At 37.8% G+C, this 19,101-nt stretch overlaps 1 protein-coding gene across 1 annotated transcript in view; it reads left to right on the plus strand.

Moving 5' to 3' along the window:
* Positions 1-19,101, plus strand: part of USP34 (ubiquitin specific peptidase 34) — a 220,528-nt gene that overhangs the window by 83,238 nt on the left and 118,189 nt on the right. The window contains 6 exon segments of the mRNA XM_032292024.1: positions 2,210-2,364; positions 3,766-3,879; positions 7,310-7,409; positions 7,523-7,682; positions 10,353-10,479; positions 10,576-10,723. Of these exon segments, the coding sequence (XP_032147915.1) occupies positions 2,210-2,364; positions 3,766-3,879; positions 7,310-7,409; positions 7,523-7,682; positions 10,353-10,479; positions 10,576-10,723 (804 nt within the window).

Genomic DNA, 19,101 nt, shown 5'->3' on the forward strand with positions numbered 1-19,101 from the left:
TCCTGACCTTGTGATTCGCCCACCTCAGCCTCCCAAAGTGCTGGGATTATAGGTGTAAGCCACCGTGCCCAGCTGTGTTTGTCTGTCTTTTCTTTCCTTTCTCTTTCTCTTTCTCTTTCTCTTTCTCTTTCTCTTTGTCTCTTTCTCTTTGTCTCTTTCTCTTTGTCTCTTTCTCTTTCTCTTTCCCTTTCCCTTTCCCTTTCCCTTTCCCTTTCCCTTTCCCTTTCCCTTTCCCTTTCCCTTTCCCTTTCCCTTTCCCTTTCCCTCCCTCCCTCCCTCCCTCCCTTCCCTCCTTCCTTCCTTCCTTCTTTTCTTCCTTCCCTCCCTCCCTCCCTCCCTCCTTCCCTCCCTCCCTCCCTCCTTCCCTCCTTCCCTCCTTCCCTCCTTCTTTCCTTCCTTCCTTCCTTCCTCTCCCTCCCTCCATTCCTCCATCCCTCTGTCTTTCTTTCTCTATTTTTTTCTTTATTTTTTCCCTCCCTCCCTCCCTTCCCTTCCTTCCCTCTCTCCCTCCTTCCTTCCTTTTTGTTTTTAAGAGACAGTCTTGCTCTGTCATCCAGTCAATCTGAAGTGCAGTGGCATGATCATAGCTCACTGCATCCTTGAACTCCTGGGCTTGAGGAATCTTCCCACCTCAGCTTCCTGAGTAGCTAGTGCTAAAGGTGTGTGCCCTGCCTAGCTACTTTTCCTTTTTGGGACATGGAGTCTCGCTCTTGTTGCCTGGGCTGGAGTGCAGTGGTGAGGTCTTGGTTCACTGCATCCTCTACCTCCTGGGTTCCAGCTATTCTTGTGCCTTATCCTCCCAAGGAGCTGGGATTACAGGTACTTACCACTATGCCTGGCTGATTTTTGCAGTTTTAGTAGAGACAAAGTTTCACCATGTTGACCAGGCTGGTCCTGAACTCCTGATCTCAGGTGATTCACCCACCTCGTCCTCCCAAAGTGCTGGGATTACACATGTAAGCCACTGCACCTGGATGCGATAGTAAATATTTTATACACGTTTCATATAAATAAACTATAGTAGGTCATCAAGTAACGTTTTAACATTAATGAGGAAAAAAACTGATTCCTGGCCAGGGCCACTGCCTGTGCAGAATTTGTACATTCTCCCCATGTCTCCATCAGTTTTCTCTGGGTATCCTGGTTTCATCCCACATCCCAGAGACATCCACTGTAGATACATTTACATGTCTAAATGATCCCAGTCTGAGTGAGTGTGGGCATATGTATTAGTATACTCTGCAATAGGATGGCATCCTGGTTAAGGTTAGTTACTGTGTTGTCCCTGAGATGCTGGGATAGGGTTTGGCCACCCACAACTCTGAACTGGATTAAGTGAGTTGAAAAATGAGCAAATGAATAAATACAAATTATGATTGTAAACTCTATGATACTCATACAAATGCATAGCCATAAATGATGTACAAAAGCGAGCCCACCAAATTTAAATTTTACTGTGTTTGAACTGCCTGGTGGTAGAAAGTGCACCTTAGAGTGTTCAGTTTGTAACCATTGAGTCCTTGATTTCATCTGCCACCACCACTGATTCGCCAAAAATTGAATAAATGACTATGTTAGTGGTTTGTATTAATCTTTCTTAAGTGTATGTGTAACTAACACTCATCCCAGTATTTAATATTCAAAGTGTTAACTTCTAAATAAGGAAGTTTAGTAATTTTTAAAAATTTATTTTATGAGATGGAATCTCACTCTGTTGCCCAGGCTGAAGTGCAGTTGTGCAGTCTCGGCTCAGTACAACCTCCACCTCCAGGTTCAAGTGATTCTCCTGTCTCAGCCTCCCATGTAGCTGGGACTACAGGTGCATGCTACAGTGCCCGGCCTAGTTTTCTGTATTTTAGTAGAGACTGGATTTCACCAGGTTGGCCAGGCTGGTCTCGAATTCCTCAGCTCAGGCAGTCCATCTACCTCAGCCCCCTAAAGTGCTGGGATTATAGGCATGAGCCACTGTGTCTGGCTGTGACATTTTTTTTTTTTTTTTTTTTTGTAATCATAAATATGCTATAGGAACATAACTCTTCTTTATATCAATTAATGTATGGTAAAATTAATTTTATGCATCATTTCAATTAGAATTGCAATTTTCAAGAACTATATGTTGTGAGGACTTACTGTATATACATATGCCAAAGAGAAGTGTAATTTTTTTATGTGTAGTTAATAAAGTATAATATTTATAATTTTCATCTAGGGTTAAGTTTAGAGCAAGTTGACATCTTATGGCATTGTTTAGTAGAAGATTCTGAATGTTATGATGATGCACTCCATTGGTTTTTAAATCAAGTTCGAAGTAAAGATCAACATGCTATGGGTATGGAAACCTACAAACATCTTTTCCTGGAGAAGGTAATTTCATTTCTCACAGTTTATTTGTTATTTTTCCATGTTCCCATTTTTTCTGTTTAAATACGAAATCTTTAATGCTTTTTTTTTTTTTTTTTTTTTTTCTTTTCTTTTTTGGCAGTGTTTTTTTTTAAGTAACCAAATGTAGTGATTTTTAGCTATCCTAAAATAATTTTGTTCAGATTTGTGCTTTGATTTTGTTGTTTACACTGTTTACATCTAAATTAATAGTTTATATTTATAAAAAAATTCTATTAGCTACAATAATTAAACTAACAATTAGAATAAGCGTTGAAGGCAGCAGTAATTAGAAATGTGGAGGGTTTTTCTGTTTGTTTTTAAAAATAATAATATTGTAGTCCAATTTTTAGGGGTGGTGTCCACACCCACAAGTGTGAGAACTGCTTTCTGTCACTCTTCCTTAGTTAAATGACTGTCATTGCAGTCAGTCTTTTGGGTAAAGATAAGCCAGTTTCCAAATGTGTAGATTCTGGGAAGGCATATTCAGAAGTTTTGTCATTGTAAAGATGTTCCAATTTTGTTATTTTTCTTAATGAGCTATCCCCATTAGAATTTTGAAACTGAATGAAAATAATGGAATAGACTTTATTTTTATGCTTATTATAAAGATTCTCTGCAAAATGTGACATTATCTCCATGTTGGAACTGAGTATATATATGAATGAGTTCTAGTATGTATAAACTAAATCACTTAATAGATCCAAGACAGAGCTGCAAATAGAACTTTTGCCATCTTAAATTTCAACCCCTGACTTTAACAAAAACTGCACATCTCCCATAACTTTGTGTGGTATAGTTATACAATGGATGATAGATGTTTTTATTTTTGTCCTCTGATTTGGGTCTGTGTACATCTTGAAAATCGAAACCTGTATCAGCAGGTTTCAGTTATTAACTGAATAAAATGTTTATTAAATTACACATATATTTTTTTTATTTTTCATTTTGTTTTTTTTTTTTTTTGAGATGGGCTTGCTCTGTCCCAAAGGCTGGAGTACAGTGGTGCGATTATGTCCCACTGTAGCCTTGACCTCCCAGGCTCAAGCAATTCTCCCACCACAGCCTCCCGGGTAGTTGGGACTACAGCCATATACCATCATACCCAACTGATTTTTGTATTTTTCTTAGGGACGCGGTTTTGCCATGTTGCCCAGGTTGGTCTCAAACTCCTGAGCTCAAGTGATTCACCTGCCTTGGCCCTCCAAAGTGCTGAGCCAGCATGCCCAGCCAAATTATTATATATTTTTATTTTTTTGAATTATCACTAAAAATTTAAGCTGATTTGTTTTCTTCTACAATGTTTTCAGTAAAGTTTATTTAAATAAAATAAAATCTGTGAATTATCACACTAAATTAGTTTTATGTTTCCCCACCCTCCCAAAGATGCCCCAGCTAAAACCTGAAACAATTAGCATGACTGGCTTAAACCTGTTTCAGCATCTCTGTAACTTGGCTCGATTGGCTACCAGTGCCTATGATGGTGGTTCAAATTCTGAGGTATGGATTTAGATTTACTTTATTAGTGAACTTTATTCCTCAAATTAGATTATCAAATTAGGTTACCAAATTATTTTTCTACAGAGCATAGAATTGTGCAATGCAATTGGGTTTGTTTGTTTTGAGATGGAGTCTCGCTCTGTTGCTCAGGCTGTAGTGCAGTGGTGCGATCTTGGCTCACTGCAACCTCCACCTCCCAGATTCAAGCTATTCTCCAGCCTCAGCCTCCCAAGTAGCTGGGATTACAGGTACCTGCTGCCATGCCCAGCTAATTTTTGTATTTTTGGTGAAGATGGGGTTTTACTATGTTACTCAGACTGATCTTGGATTCCTGACCTCAAGTGATCTGTTCACCTGCCTCCCAAAGTGCTGGAATTACAGGCATGAGCCAACTTGCTCAGCCCAGTTGGGTTTTATTCTGTGGTTTCAAAAGTTTTATAAAGGAAATTTATTTTTCATTACCAAAGATAACATTCGTTGTGCTTAGTGAAACCACATTACATGTTTCTTGATTTATCAGAAGAGGCCGTACAAGTGTTCTTTGAGTGTCCTAGACATTCCTAGATAATACAGTCAAATATTTTACTTCAAATAAAAGATTGATTTATCTCAGACATGATTTTTATGCCATTTGGTTCAGCTAAGCTGTTAGTTATTCTTGGGCAATTTCATTCCAAGCTACTTTAAGTAACCTCTCATCTGGGAGTCATCTCTAACTGTGAGCATGATGATCAGTTCATTAACTCTCACAAATGGCTCTTCTTATCTTCGAGGTTGTGGCATCCTAGGGCTGATATGGCACCTGGGGGCTGCCAACAAATGACTCTTCTTTAGCTTAGAGTTGTATGTACCTGGCTTGTTGGCTGCTAGGAATTGCTGAATTATTATCCTTGTACTCTGCTAACAGAGACTTACTTGACAGTCTTCCTTTTTGGACATTCCACTTAGGTAATAGTAGCTTTGATGTAGTAATCCTTTTTTTAAAAAAAATAGTTTTCTTAACAAGTTGGTGTTGCATTAGGAGAAAGGTAGAGAGAACGCGTGTTAATTCATATGGTAAAGAATAATTTTGGCTGGGCACAGTGGCTCGCTTCTGTGATCCCCAACACTTTGGGAGGCCAACGAGGGCAGGATTACCTGAGGTAAGGAGTTCGGGACCAGCCTGACCAACATGGTGAAACCCAGTCTCTACAAAAATACAACAATTACCTGGACCTGGTGGTGGGCACCTGTAATCCCAGTGACTGGGGAGGCTGAGGGAAGAGATCACTTACACCTGGGATGTAGAGGTTACAGTGAGCCGAGATCACACTACTGCACCCCAGCCTGGGCAACAGAGCAAGACTCTATCTCCAAAAAAATAAATAAAAGAATAATTTTATCTCTTAGCAAGTTTTGGGGAAGTTTTTTAAAAAGGAAAAAGAATAATTTTTAAATTATTTTTTGTGATGGAGTCTGGCTCTGCACCCAGGCGGGAGTGCAGTGGCATGATCTAGCTCACTGCAGCCTCCCCCTTCCGGGTTCTAGCAATTCTCATGCCCCAGCTTCCTGAGTAGTTGGGATTACAGGGGTGTGCCACGATGCCTGGCTAGTATTTGCATTTTTAGTAGAGGTGGGGTTTTGCCATGTTGGCCAGGCTGATCTCGAACTCCTGACGTCAGGTGATCTACCCAGCTTGCCTCCTAAAATGCTGGGATTACAGAGGTGACCCACTGTGCCAGGCCATAATGATTATTTTTTTGAGACAGTGTCTCACTCTGTCTTCTGGGCTGGAGTACAGTGGCACAGTCTCAGCTCATTGCAACTGAACCTCCCAGGCTCAAGCAATTCTCCTGCCTCAGCCTTCTGAGTAGCTGGGACAACAGGCGTGTGCCACCATGCCCAGCTAATTTTTCTGTTTTTAGTAGAGTTGGCCTGACTAGTCTAGAACCCTTGACCTCAAGGTTTCCGCCCTCTTTGGCCTCCCAAAGTGCTACAATTATAGATGTGAGCCACCGTGCCCGGCCAGAATAATTTTAACTATACCTAAAATGCTTTTATTTTATCTTCTTACTACCTTCTTTTCTTGTCTGAATAGGGTTTTTGAATTTTTTTTAGTCCTAACTCTTGCTTCAGTATCACTATGATAATTTTGTCATCTAGGCTGGAGTGCGGTGGCACAATCTTGGCTAACTGCAACCTCTGCCTCCCAGGTTCAAGCGATTCTCCTGCCTTAGCCTCTCGAGTAGCTCAGATTACAGACCTGTGCCTCCATGCTAAGCTAATTTTATTTATGTCTGTCTGTCTGTCTGTCTCTGTCTGTCTGTCTGTCTGTAGAGATAGGGTTTCAGCTTGTTGCCTGGGCTGGTCTTGAACTCCTGAGCTCAGGCAACGCGCATGCCTCAGCCTCCCAAAGTGCTGGAATTACAGGTGTGAGCCACTGTGCCCAGCCCACTATGATAGTTTTCAGTTTGGTAATTTCAGACAACTAAACATACTTGATTCACCTAAGAAGTAGTTATGCTATATTATGAAATAATACTGCTGTTTTAAAGTAGGTGATATTAATACTAAAGTTGTTCAGCTACCTATTAGGATACCTTTCTTCACTCTGCCCAACTTTTGGGAGCTTCCACTCCCCAGTTTTTCTATAGTTTTCAGTGAAAATACTCTCTTTGTCATCTCATAATTAACACTATAAATTAGAGTGAGGCTGGAACAGTGGCTTATGCCTGTAATCCCAGCACTTCGGGAGGCTGAGGCAGGCAAATCAGCTGAGTTCAGGAGTTTTGAGACCAGCCTGGCCAGCATGGAGAAACCCTCTCTCTACTAAAAACACACAAAAGATTAGCTGGATGTGGTGGTGCACACCTGTAATCCCAGCTACAGGCTAAGGCATGAGAATCCTTTGAAAAGTGGGAGGCAGAGGTTGCAGTGAGCTGAGATTGTGACACTGTACTCTACCCTGGGCAGCAGAGTGAGTCTCTGTCTCAAAAATAAAAATAAAAATAAATTTTTTTGAGAAACTTGAATTAGCATGTCTTGTTAATTTTCTGTGAATACAAGAACGCAGTGGTTTTTTTCAATATAAGTTAGATGGATTCATTGAAGCGTTGTGCTCATTATTTTATTTCAGTTGGTTTTATTCCTTTGTAGTATGTTTTTAAGGACTTGAATTTTCCTACTGTGTAGTTACAACTTGTTAAACATTATGTAAATATTGTTTGCTGCTGTATAAATATTAGAACTAGTATAGATGTATTTCATTAATTGAGGAAATTTTTAAGGCTTTTTTATTTAATAACTGAATAATAGGATTTGCCTTATTAATACTTTATAAGATTAAAACTCTTGGGTATTGTATGATTTTTACCCTTGATACTTAAGTCTTATGATGAGTTACATCATTTGACAAACAGAATTTAGAGACAATCATATTTTTCTTTCTTAGCTCTGTGGTATGGACCAATTTTGGGGCATTGCTTTAAGAGCACAATCTGGTGATGTCAGTCGAGCAGCTATCCAGTATATTAACTCCTATTATATTAATGGTAAGTGATTTGAAATACTGTCTTATGTGAGGGTGTTTTGTTAAACCATAGTTTTTCTTTGATATAGCTAAATAAGAATATAAGGCTAATATATCTAAACATTTGGCTTTCAGGTAAAACGGGTTTGGAGAAGGAGCAGGAATTTATTAGTAAGTGCATGGAGAGTCTTATGATAGCTTCTAGCAGTCTTGAACAGGAATCACACTCAAGTCTCATGGTTATAGAAAGAGGACTCCTTATGTTGAAGACACATCTGGAAGCATTTAGGAGAAGGTAATTTTTAAAATATCACACTGTTAGAATGAATTTCATTCTTATTCCTGGCATTTCCAGAAATATTCTAAAAGTGAATCTAAGTTTTTGTTGGGTCACATAGAAAGTGTAATTTACCAAAGTGAAATGTCAGTAACAGAAGTAATTTTTATTAAGAATATATACCATTTTGCTTTGAAATAGGCAGTATGGGTTCCTGATAAATATTGCACAGCTTTAATAATAATTAGAGTTTGAGCAGATATGCATGAATAAGAATTATTAGACAGAATTCCATCTCTAAGAAAGTACTGACTTTGATTAAAAATGCAAAACACCACTACTAAAAAAAGTCTCTAAAACTCTTACCAAGAACATCAGATAATCTCATAGTTGAATCAAGTTGAGTCATGTGTTTCATTTGCTGTTTTTTTTTTTCTTCCTGGACTAGGAGACAGTATTTTAATTTTGAATTTCCATTTACCATGGAAACATGACCAAAAAAATTCTGTTAATGAATATCTGTATAATTATTTTAGACATAACCTGTGTAATACAGAAATAAAGCAAATTAATATTTATGAATATAACGACTGAAATGAAAGGTGAGTAGATAGTTTTAAGAAATTCTGTGTGTTAAAAATCATGAGCAAATGTAAAAGTACCAAGAACTGTGTTGAAAAAAATTGTTAAAATTAGTAACTTTTTTCAACTTCAGATCTTAGTTTGATTTGATATTGAAATTGATAGTTTATTGACATTTTTTAAATATCAAGAAATATTGCATAATAAAGGTATTTTATACATTCCTTATAATAACATACTTCCATGATTTGAAACATTTGGACATTACAAAATTCTTTGATTATGATTGCAATTCATGGAAATTCCACTTGAAGAATTTCTTGTGTTTTTAATGAATGTGAAAGGGAGCTCGTTTTGTGTTGCACAGAAACTTCATACTGCCTTATAACTTTAATCACTTAAAAAAATAAAATTTTTAAAAAAGCAAATGTGGTGTTGTATCTTATTCAAATACATATTATAAAATTCAGGTATCACACTGTGATGTAGAAAATGAAAGTCTACTGTAATTGCTCTCTTCCTCTTGGAGATAGTTACTGTTAATGAAACCTGTACCTCCAAAATTTTTTCTGTGCTATAGGATATACAAACAGCAAACCAAAAAGGTCCTGTTGATTCACACTTAGTCCTTGCACAACATTAAGTGTCGAAAATCAGCACTTAAGTCTTTAAAAATGTATTCGTTTTTTGAGGATTCAGTGGTGGTTTGATAAGTTTAATGAAATTAAGTCCAAAAATTCCTTCTCCGATGTACAAATTTTGTTGTAATTCAGTTGTGGAAAAAAAAAATTGTCCTTGATATCTTTTTATTCATGTTTTATGTCAGAAGTTAATGTTGATGTTAAATAGTTTATATTAAAATGTTTATATAAAAATGTTTTACTAGTAGAATAACTAGGTTATGTATAAAATTGAATAGTCACAAAACTAAGCAGTAGTTTAAAAAAATTTGCCTGGGTATTCTTCATGCAAATTTTGTTCTTGATGTGCTTAGTGCTATTATTAATTGAAAGTTGCCTAACATTTGTAGGTTGAAAATATAATTGTTTTATGTGTTCTGTATATTAAGACAATAATGTCTTAAGTGGTTTTCTTTTTAAAAAGAAATAAAATTATAATCTTAAACAGTGGTTCTCAGCCAGAAGTGTTTTTGTTTCCCAAGACATAGTATGTAATGTCCGGAGACACTTATGATTATCACAGCAAGGGAGCATGTTACTGATACCTGGTGGGATCCTGCTGAATATCGGAGCATGACATATAGCTCCATCACCTTTCTTCCTCTGCCTTCTGATAACAAATTATTAATTGGGCTTAAAATGTCGGTAGTACCACTATGGAAAAACCCTGGTCTTGAATATGTAACAGAAAACTGTTTTAAGATTACTCTTTGGCTCATACATTGGATCATGTGAAAAGTAGACAAGTTCATTCATTCCTTCATTTTTTATCCTTCTATTCCAAAATTGCCAATTAGTTTTAGACATTTTTTTTTTTTTTTTAAACTAAATTCAGGTACCTTGGATCCTGTCTTCCACATCTGGAAATTAGCTAGAAAATTCACGCATGTTTAGTGATTATCATGCTAGGTGCCTCTTTCCTTTGAAATATAAGTCTTTGTAATTCACTTTATAATTTTAGCAGCCATGAATTGCCTCTCAATTTCTATTGGACTGGTTAGTATATATTTACTAGAATGTTTCTGTTCCCGAAAAATATTTCTTAGTATCTTTTTTCCTTCTGAATGTAGGAATCACAGCTTACTATTTCATTTACTGGATTAGATTGTTTTTCAAATTCCTTCTGTGTCTATTAATATTTCTACGCTCTTCATTTAAAAAAAAAAATGGCCTTAATGAGATTTTTTTTTTCCTCAGTAATTTCTCTTGGTGACTATTTTGTTAGGTGCTCTTAGCTGTTATTACGCGTTTAGGTTTGATTCAATATGATGAATCTGAACTTAAATTTGTTGCTGTAGAATAAATTGGAATGAACTTAGAACTTCTTTTGGACTTTTCCAGTCTGTAAGATGTTAAAAACTTCTGTAACATTAAAATGGTTTAAAGTGGTATCCTTTTTATGTGTTGTTTTTTTGTCATGTTTTAGGTTTGCATATCATCTGAGACAGTGGCAAATTGAAGGCACTGGTATTAGCAGTCATTTGAAAGCACTGAGTGACAAACAGTCTCTGCCGCTAAGGGTTGTATGCCAGCCAGCTGGACTTCCTGATAAGGTACTTAGATAGTTTTAATTTCCAAGTTGTTAACATTTCCCAGGTCAAATATCTGTTCTTTTTGTATTTTTAAATTGGTTGCATCTCATATTTCAGATGACTATTGAAATGTATCCTAGTGACCAGGTAGCAGATCTTAGGGCTGAAGTAACTCATTGGTATGAAAATTTGCAGAAAGAACAAATAAATCAACAAGCTCAGCTTCAGGAGTTTGGGCAAAGCAACCGAAAAGGAGAGTTTCCTGGTAAGCCTTTCAATTCAAATGCCCTCCCTCTCTCCCTCCCTGTCTCTCTCCCTGTCTCCCTCCTTCTCTCTCCCCCCCCTCTGCCCCCCCTCCCCCCCTCCTCCTCCCTCTCCCTCTCTCTCTCCCTCCCTCCATCCCTCCCTCTCTTTCCCGTTCTTTCTTCCTCTCTTTGTCTCACCCTCTTTCTCCTCTTTCTTTCTTTCTCTATCTCTTTCTCTTTCTTTTTTTTCTCAGCCTCCTGAGTAGCTGTGATTACAGGCGCCTTCCAACACGCCCAGCTAATTTTTACATTTTTACTAGAGATGCGGTTTCACCATGTTGGCCAGGCTGGTCTCGAACTGCTGACCTTGTGATCTCCCGGTCTCTGCCTCCCAGAGTGCTAGGATAACAGGCATGAGCCACCATGCCCAGCCCTCTCTCTTTCTTTCTCTTTTCTTCTTCCTTCCTCCTCTTCCCCTTCTCCCTTTCCCCTTTCCTTCCCCCTTCTCTCGTTCCTTCCCCCTTTCCCTTTTTCTTCCTTTTCTTTCCCTTTTCTTTCTTTTTCTTTCTCTCTCTTTTTTCTCCTCTTTCCCTCTCTGTCTCTCTCTTTCTTTATTTCTTCATATCATGTCATATATCATATATCACAACTGCCTTGGTTTGTCTTGTGTTGCTGTAACAATACTACAGACTAGGTAATCTGTAAAGAACAGAATTTATTTTTCACAGCTTTGGAGCCTAGGACGGGAAGTCCAAGATCAAGGTACCAGCATCTGGTGAGGGCTTGCTTTCAAAGTGGCTTCTTGAATGCTTCCTCCTCACAGGCAGAGGGTGGAAGGGTAAAAAAGGAACAGACTCCCTCCATCAAACCCTTTTATAATGGCATTAATTCATTCATGGCCTCTCCAAAGGCCCCATGTCTAAAATCTGTTGAATTGGAGATTAATGTTCAACATGAATTTTCAGAGAGAGAAAAATTCAAACCATAGCAGCAACTTTGAACCTTTACTTTGAACGTCCACCATCCATATTCATGGCTCCCTTTACCCTCCCCTCCCTTTGATACCATTGATTCTTAGGTAAGAAGCTGCTAAGAATTGCTTCGGATGTTATATGCAAAGAAGTCTTCATTCGTTTCTTAGAAAATTCTATTTTAGACTTTTGATTGGACCATAAAAAACTTGAAGTTTATTTCATAAGCAGTGTGGGGATTATTGATAAATTTAAGTTTCTTGTATACTGATTCACTTTAACCCAATAGTGGTTTTTTTTTTTTTTTCCTTGAGCCGAGTGATCCACCGCTAAGAGTCATACCAATAGCGGGGTTTTTTTGTATGTGTGTGTGTGTTTGGTTTTTTTTTTTTTTTGGCTGTTTTCATATATTTCATTTTCATTTTTCTAAGTATATAAAAATAACATACCTTCATGTTCCGCCTGTGCATCTCTCCTTGCCTACCAAAAGTATCTTAGGAAATTTTTCATGTAGGCCTCATATATATATGTATATATATGTGATTCCTTCATTACTGTTAGTTACTGCTAGTGAATTTTTAGTGTCGATCCATGGCACATTGAATATGAGCTAATCAAAGAAACACTCTGAAAGAAACATGATGAAAGTTGTTGCTTTTTACTTAAAATTAAAGGTTTGAAATAACAGGCGTGAATACATATTTAGAAAAAATGCTTAGGTTTAAAAGCTGCTTCTTAGAACCTTCTTAATCTGCCCATGTGAGGAGGGTGATAATTTTTAGGCATGTTTTAGTAAGGAGCCAAAGATTAATGACAGCATGCTTAAGGTGAATCATATGTATCTTGTGAAGTGTATCAGATCATAGTTTTTTTAAAGTATCAAATAACTAGTATTTTTGATACAAAATAATGTGGAAAAGTTGACCTCCTAGCCCCATCTGTGAACCACCCAGTTTCCCTTTTCCTGAGGCACATGGTGTTAAACGGTTTCTGATATCTCTTTCCAGAGATATCAAGATAAAATGTAAAACTGTTAATATACATATATATTTAAAATACAAATGGTAGAATTCCATCTTTACTGTTCTACTCTTTGCTTGTAAGGCATATCATTATCTTAGAAAACATTTTGTATTAATTCATGTAGTAAGCTACCTCATTCTTGAGATCTGCATAGGTCACTATATAGTAATAACTTGATTTATTTTGCCTTTTCTCTATTAATGGACATTTTCATTCTTTTGCTATTGCAAACAATGTGACAGAATATCTTTGTCTATATTATTTCATGTATATTGGATAAATACCTCATTATGGAATTTCTGGATACAAAGGTATCTGATTTCGTTAGGTTGAAATGTATTGTATGTAGAATGTATGAAAATACTGAAGTGAAAAACCCATGTACCTACCATCCAGATTAGGAACTAGAATATTAGTAGAAGCTACTATTGTGTCCCTACCCAATAACATCATTCCCACTTCCCCTTAACACTGTCTTGATTTTTGAATTTCTTTTTTTTTTTTTTTTTTGAGACGGGGTTTTCCCCTTGTTACCCAGGGCGGGGGTCAATGGGGCGGACTCGGCTCACCGCAACCTCTGCCTCCTGGGTTCAGGCAATTCTCCTGCCTCAGCCTCCTGAGTAGCTGGGATTACAGGCACGCGCCACCATGCCCAGCTATGTTTTGTATTTTTAGTAGAGACGGAGTTTCACCATGTCGACCAGGATGGTCTTGATCTCTTGACCTCGTGATCCACCCGCCTCGGCCTCCCAAAGTGCTGGGATTACAGGCTTGAGCCACCGCGCCCGGCGATTTTTGAATTTCTTAACGTTGTTATTGTTCTATATAGTTTTACCTCCATGTATGTGTTCCATTTTAGTTTTGTGAAACAGGTTAGCAACCACAAACATAGTGGATTAAGAAAAAGGAACATATGTCTATTATTAGATAAAGGATTGCAGAAGATGACAAGCTATAAATCTTCCCTACAAATCTATATAACCTAATTTGGGGATATCAGTAGGGAAGTTCTCAAGTATAGGTCTCAGCACAGTTAAGACATATCCTAGTGCTATAATGTTGATAAAAATAATGGAATATCCAACAGAAATATCTTCATTGAATTTGTATTTTATTTTCTTTTTCTAAGCTCTTCATGATCTACCATAACTCTAAGGAGTAGGTCAAGGCAGAATTTCTTCTGTAGGATGAAATAAATGTCCTCTGCTGATTCAAGCAGTAGGACATGGAGGTGAGAGCAGGAACCTCGCTAGCACTTTGTGAAGACAGTCCAACTACAGATAAGAACTGGGCCAAGTTCATTGTCCATTCTTTTGTAACATAGAGAAGATAATACAATGGCAGCAGTGGTCTGAGTCATGATAACCCTCAATAAAGCATTTCTCTAAGGTCACACTGATCTTACTAATTGTCCTCCATATTTGGGGCACAGCAGGGATTGTGTGATATCTCTGTCATCCGTCTAGTAATTCTCCTCTCCTGTGTTGGATGTTCTGTTTCCATTATCCATACCATTCTCATTATTGGTTGTCTTTGTGTGTGTCTTTCTGGAATACAGTGAAGTGTTGTGTTCAGTGGTTTCTTGTGAGATGATTAACAGGGGTTTTTGATTCCTTGCATCATTAAAAATAGGTATCTCATATTTTCATACCCAAATGATAAATTAGCTGGGTATAGAATTCTAAGTAGGAAATTGTTTTCGTGCAGAATTTTAGAGGAACTTCTCCATTGTTTCTTGATTTCATTATTGCTGTTGAATTCTGAAGCCATTCTGAATTCTGATATTTTTTACATGTAGTTGTTTGTTTGTTTGTTTGTTTGTTTTGACAGCCTTCCCTTGTCACACAGGCTGGAGTGTAGTGGTACGATCTTGGTTCACTGAAACCTCCAGATTGAAGTGATGCTCCTACCTGAGCATCCTGAGTAGCTGGGGCTATAGGCGGACACCATTATTCCTGGCTAATTTTTTGTATTTTCTGTAGAAAGAGGGTTTCGCTATGTTGCCTAGGTTGGTCCTGAACTCCTGAGCGCAAGCCATCTGCCTGCTGTGGCCTCTGAAAGTGCTGGGATTACAGGCCTGAGCCACTGTGCCCAGTTAACATGTAGTATTTTTACTTACAGAGATAATCAGTCTGCACCTTTTTCTTAGTGTTCTGGGCCTGAGTATAGGTCTGTTTCCAATGATTGTGATGGATGCTTCAGTATTTACATATTTAGCTATTTAGCATTGGGCCCTTTCAGTTTGGCAGGTTATATTACTCAGTTTGGAGAAATTTTCCTGAAATGGTTCATAGATTTCTTGTCTTCTATTTTATCATTTTCTCTCTTTATAGAGCATATCCATTATCTAGATGTTTCATCTCTTGGACTCTTTCTAATTTATCTTTTTTGTGTTTCTTTTTTGTAAGTCGTAACTCAAGTTCCTGAGAGATGTTATCAGCTTTATTTTGCAGTCCTTCTACTGATTTCATTTTTGTCATTCTTTTAATATATAAGGGCTCTTTTTTCTCTGGAAAAAAAAAAAAGCCTGTTTTTATAGTTGAAATATCTTTTTGAGATTAGCATTTTTTCTTAATTGTTTAATTTTGCTTTTTTGTTTATTCTGATACTGTCTCTACTGTTTAGATTATTTACATTTAATGTAATTCTTTAATTTTCTATTTGTCCCATCTCCTTTCTTTTTTAGCACATATTTAGCACTTCTGATACTTTTCATTCCTGTGCATAGATCTTAGTTTCTATTTGGTTTCTTTTCCAGCTTTCTTTTTGTTATTTTATTTTATTTATTTTTTGAGACAGGGTCTCACTTTGTTACCCAGGCTGGAGTGAAGTGGGATGATCATGGTTCACCACAGCCTCAACCTCCCATGCTCAGGTGATTCTCCCACCTCAGTTTCCTGAGTAGCAGGGAGTACAGGTGCCAGCCACCATGCCCAGCTGATTTTTGTATTTTCTGTAGAGACACGGTTTTACCATGATGCCCAGGCTAGTCTCAAACTCCTGGGCCCAAGCAGTCCTCCCACCTTGGCCTACCAGAGTGCTAGATTTACAGGCGTGACCCACTGTACCTGACCTTTCCCCCTTCATTCTAGTAAACTTCCTTTAAAGCTTTGTACTCTAGGTCTTCTGGTGACAAATTTTCTCAAGCTGTTTTTTGTCTAGAAAAAAGTTTATTTAAAAATGTTTATTTTGCCTTCATAGTTGATGGATATTTTCACTGGACATCAAATTCACTGGACATGAGGATTTTTTCCTCTTTCAGTTCTTTAGAATTGTTGTTTGCTATTTGGCTTGTAAAGTTTGTGACCTGATTCAGTGGTTTTCCTTTTGTCCTTTACCTCCTGTGTCTTTTTGTTTTTTTTCCTATGGTTGGCTTTAAAGATGTTTCTTTAACATTGATTTTTCAGCATTTTGATTGTGAATATGCCTTTCTTTATGTTTGAGATCTGGGCTTAGTTTACCTCTTAGATCTATGAGTTTATAACTTTTATCAAACTCAGAAAAGGTAGCAATTATATGTTGCTTCATTTTTTCTCTTTTTCTTTTCTCCTTACCCGTTTATTTTCTGTTTCTAGGCTGTTGGTAAGGTGTTGCAGATTTCTGAGGCACTGTTTCTTTTCTTTCTTCCTTTTGTATGTGTGAGGGTTAGATTTTGATCTTACTCTTATGCTAGATCATTTTGCAATTTATGTTTTTTGGGGCTTGCTGTTCATCACAAATTCATTTGGTGATCATCTTGTAAACTTTGATCTCTTTTTTTTTTCTTGTCAGTTAATGTCTGTGAATTTTTTTTTTTTTTTTTTTTTTTTTTTTTTTTAAAGACGCTGTGTCGCCCAGGCTGGAGTACAGTGGCATGATCTTGGCTCACTGCAGCCTCTGTGTCCTGGGTTTTGACAAGCAATTCTTCTGCCTCAGCCTCCTGAGTAGCTGAGACTACAGGTACATGCCACCACGCCCAGGTAATTTTTGTATTTTGAGTAGAGACAGGATTTCACCAGGCCAGATTGGTCTCGAACTCCTGACCTCGTGATCTGCCCTCTTCGGCCTCCTAAAGTGCTGGGATTGCAGGTGTGAGCCACCACACCTGGCCTGTGTCTGTAAAATTGTTAAAATGTATTTTATTTGAGTTGTAAAGGGGAAAAATTACATGTGTGTTCAGTATTCAATCAAATCAAGAGTCTTTAAGGTTTTGTTTTGTCTTGAAACATTCATTAATATTTTAATTTTTTAAAGGTAGAAATTCTAAGAACTGATAAGGAATAAGCATTTCTTATGTTAAAAAGATCTTCCCAAAGGTAGTAAAAGATAGAAAGCAGTTCAATGTATCATAAAATCTAGTTCAGCCATAAGAAGCAACATTAATGTGTTGTCATTGTCCATCCAGCCTGCTATATCAAAATACCATAAACGGGGTAGCTTACAAATAAAAGAAATTTATTTCTCATGGTCTGGAACCTGGGAATTCCAAGATCAAGGTGTCAGCAGATTCAGGTGTCTAGTGACAGCTTTCTCATAGATGGTGAGATGGTGCTTTATTGCTGTGTCTTCACAAAGTAGAAGGCCCAAGCAAGCTCCTTTGGGCCTCTTTCGTAGAGACGCCACTCCCATTGTTGGAGGGCTCTGCCTAATACCTAATAACCTCCAAAAGGCCCTACCTCCAAATATCATTGCCTTGGAAATTAGGATGCACCATATGAATTTGGGGAAAACATATATTCAGACCATAACACTTGTCATTAACGCACAGAATATAAGCCTGTCTCGCATCACATACGGGCCATTATCCTAAATAAAACCCTAGCAATTGCAGTTCTCTTTTGGAACAAATTTATGCATGCTTAATTAGAGTATCCAACAAATTAAGGCACAAATCACTGTATTATTGTAGCAGTTAATCATGACTAAGAGTGTTTTAATATTGCAGAGATTTATAATCAATACATTTAATAGTCTCAGCAAGATAGAATAGGCATTTAATAAAAATCTACCAAAATATTGCCAGGCGCGGTGCTCGTCTCTAATCCCAGCACTGTGGGAGGCTGAGGTGGGAGTATCACTTGAGGCCAGGAGTTCAAGACCAACCTGCCAGCACTGCAAAACCCTGTCTCTACTAAAAATACAAAAATTATCTGGGCTTGGTGGTGTGCACCTGTAATCCCAGCTACTCGGGAGGTTGAGGCACGAGAATCGCTTAAGCCAGGGAGGCAGAGGTTGCAGTGAGCCAATACCATGCCACTGCACTCCAGCCTGGGTGACAGAGTGAGACTGTCTCAAAAAACAAAACTACCAAGTATTAAAAGTTTAATACAGAATTTCTATCCATCCAGTAGCCAAAGCTTTTCTTAATGAGCATACTGCTTTGTAAGCATTTATTTTTCTTCTCATTTTGTATAATACAAAATGAGTTGAATAAAATAAAATATGCTATGAAATAGTATAGCTGTTATTCAATTATAATTTGTGAGCAACATGATGATAGGACACTGAAGAAATCAAGTATGCAATAGCAATTTTAAAATGTTGGCGATAATCTGGCTGTGCGTGGTGGCTCATGCCTGTAATCCCAGCGCTTTGCGGGGACCGAGGCAGGTTGATCACTTGAGATCAAGAGTTTGAGACCAGCCTAGCCAACGTAATGAAACCCGTCTCTACTAAAAATACAAAAATTACTTGGGCATAATAGTCCTAGCTATTCGGGAGTCTGAGGCACAAGATTAGCTTGAAACCGGGAGGCTGAGGTTGCAGTGAGCTGAGATTGTGCCACTGCACTCTAGCCTGGGTGGCAGAGTGAGACTCTGTCTCCAAAAAAAGATGTGAGGAGGTCTTTGTAAAATGTGAGAATAAAACTTTTTGAGATAAGTGGACAGCTGAGTAAATTGAAATAGCATGTGTGCATACTAAGTATTGTGAAGATGTTAAGTAAATTTATTATTATTATTATTATTATTTTTTTTTTTGAGACGGAGTTTCACTCATGTTACCCAGGCTGGAGTGCAATGGCGCGATCTCGGCTCACCGCAACCTCCGCCTCCTGGGTTTAGGCAATTCTCCTGCCTCAGCCTCCTGAGTAACTGGGATTTCAGGCACGCGCCACCACGCCCAGCTAATTTTTTGTAGTTTTAGTAGAGACGGGGTTTCACCATGTTGACCAGGATGGTCTTGATCTCTTGACCTCGTGATCCACCCGCCTCGGCCTCCCAAAGTGCTGGGATTACAGGCTTGAGCCACTGCACCTGGCAATTTATTATTTTTTTTAATGTTATATCTAAAATCCCAGTGTGATTTTTGTTTAAAATTTGATGAAACTACTGTGAAGTTACCTGTACGAGTAAGCAATATTAGAAGCTCTGGGAGGTCAGTAAATTGGTACTTTACAAAAAAGCTCTGGGAGGAAAACCCAAAAG

Source organism: Sapajus apella, unplaced genomic scaffold (assembly GCF_009761245.1).
Source record: "Sapajus apella isolate SASKATOON/1434 unplaced genomic scaffold, GSC_monkey_1.0 scaffold26, whole genome shotgun sequence".
Classification (NCBI taxonomy): domain Eukaryota; kingdom Metazoa; phylum Chordata; class Mammalia; order Primates; family Cebidae; genus Sapajus; species Sapajus apella.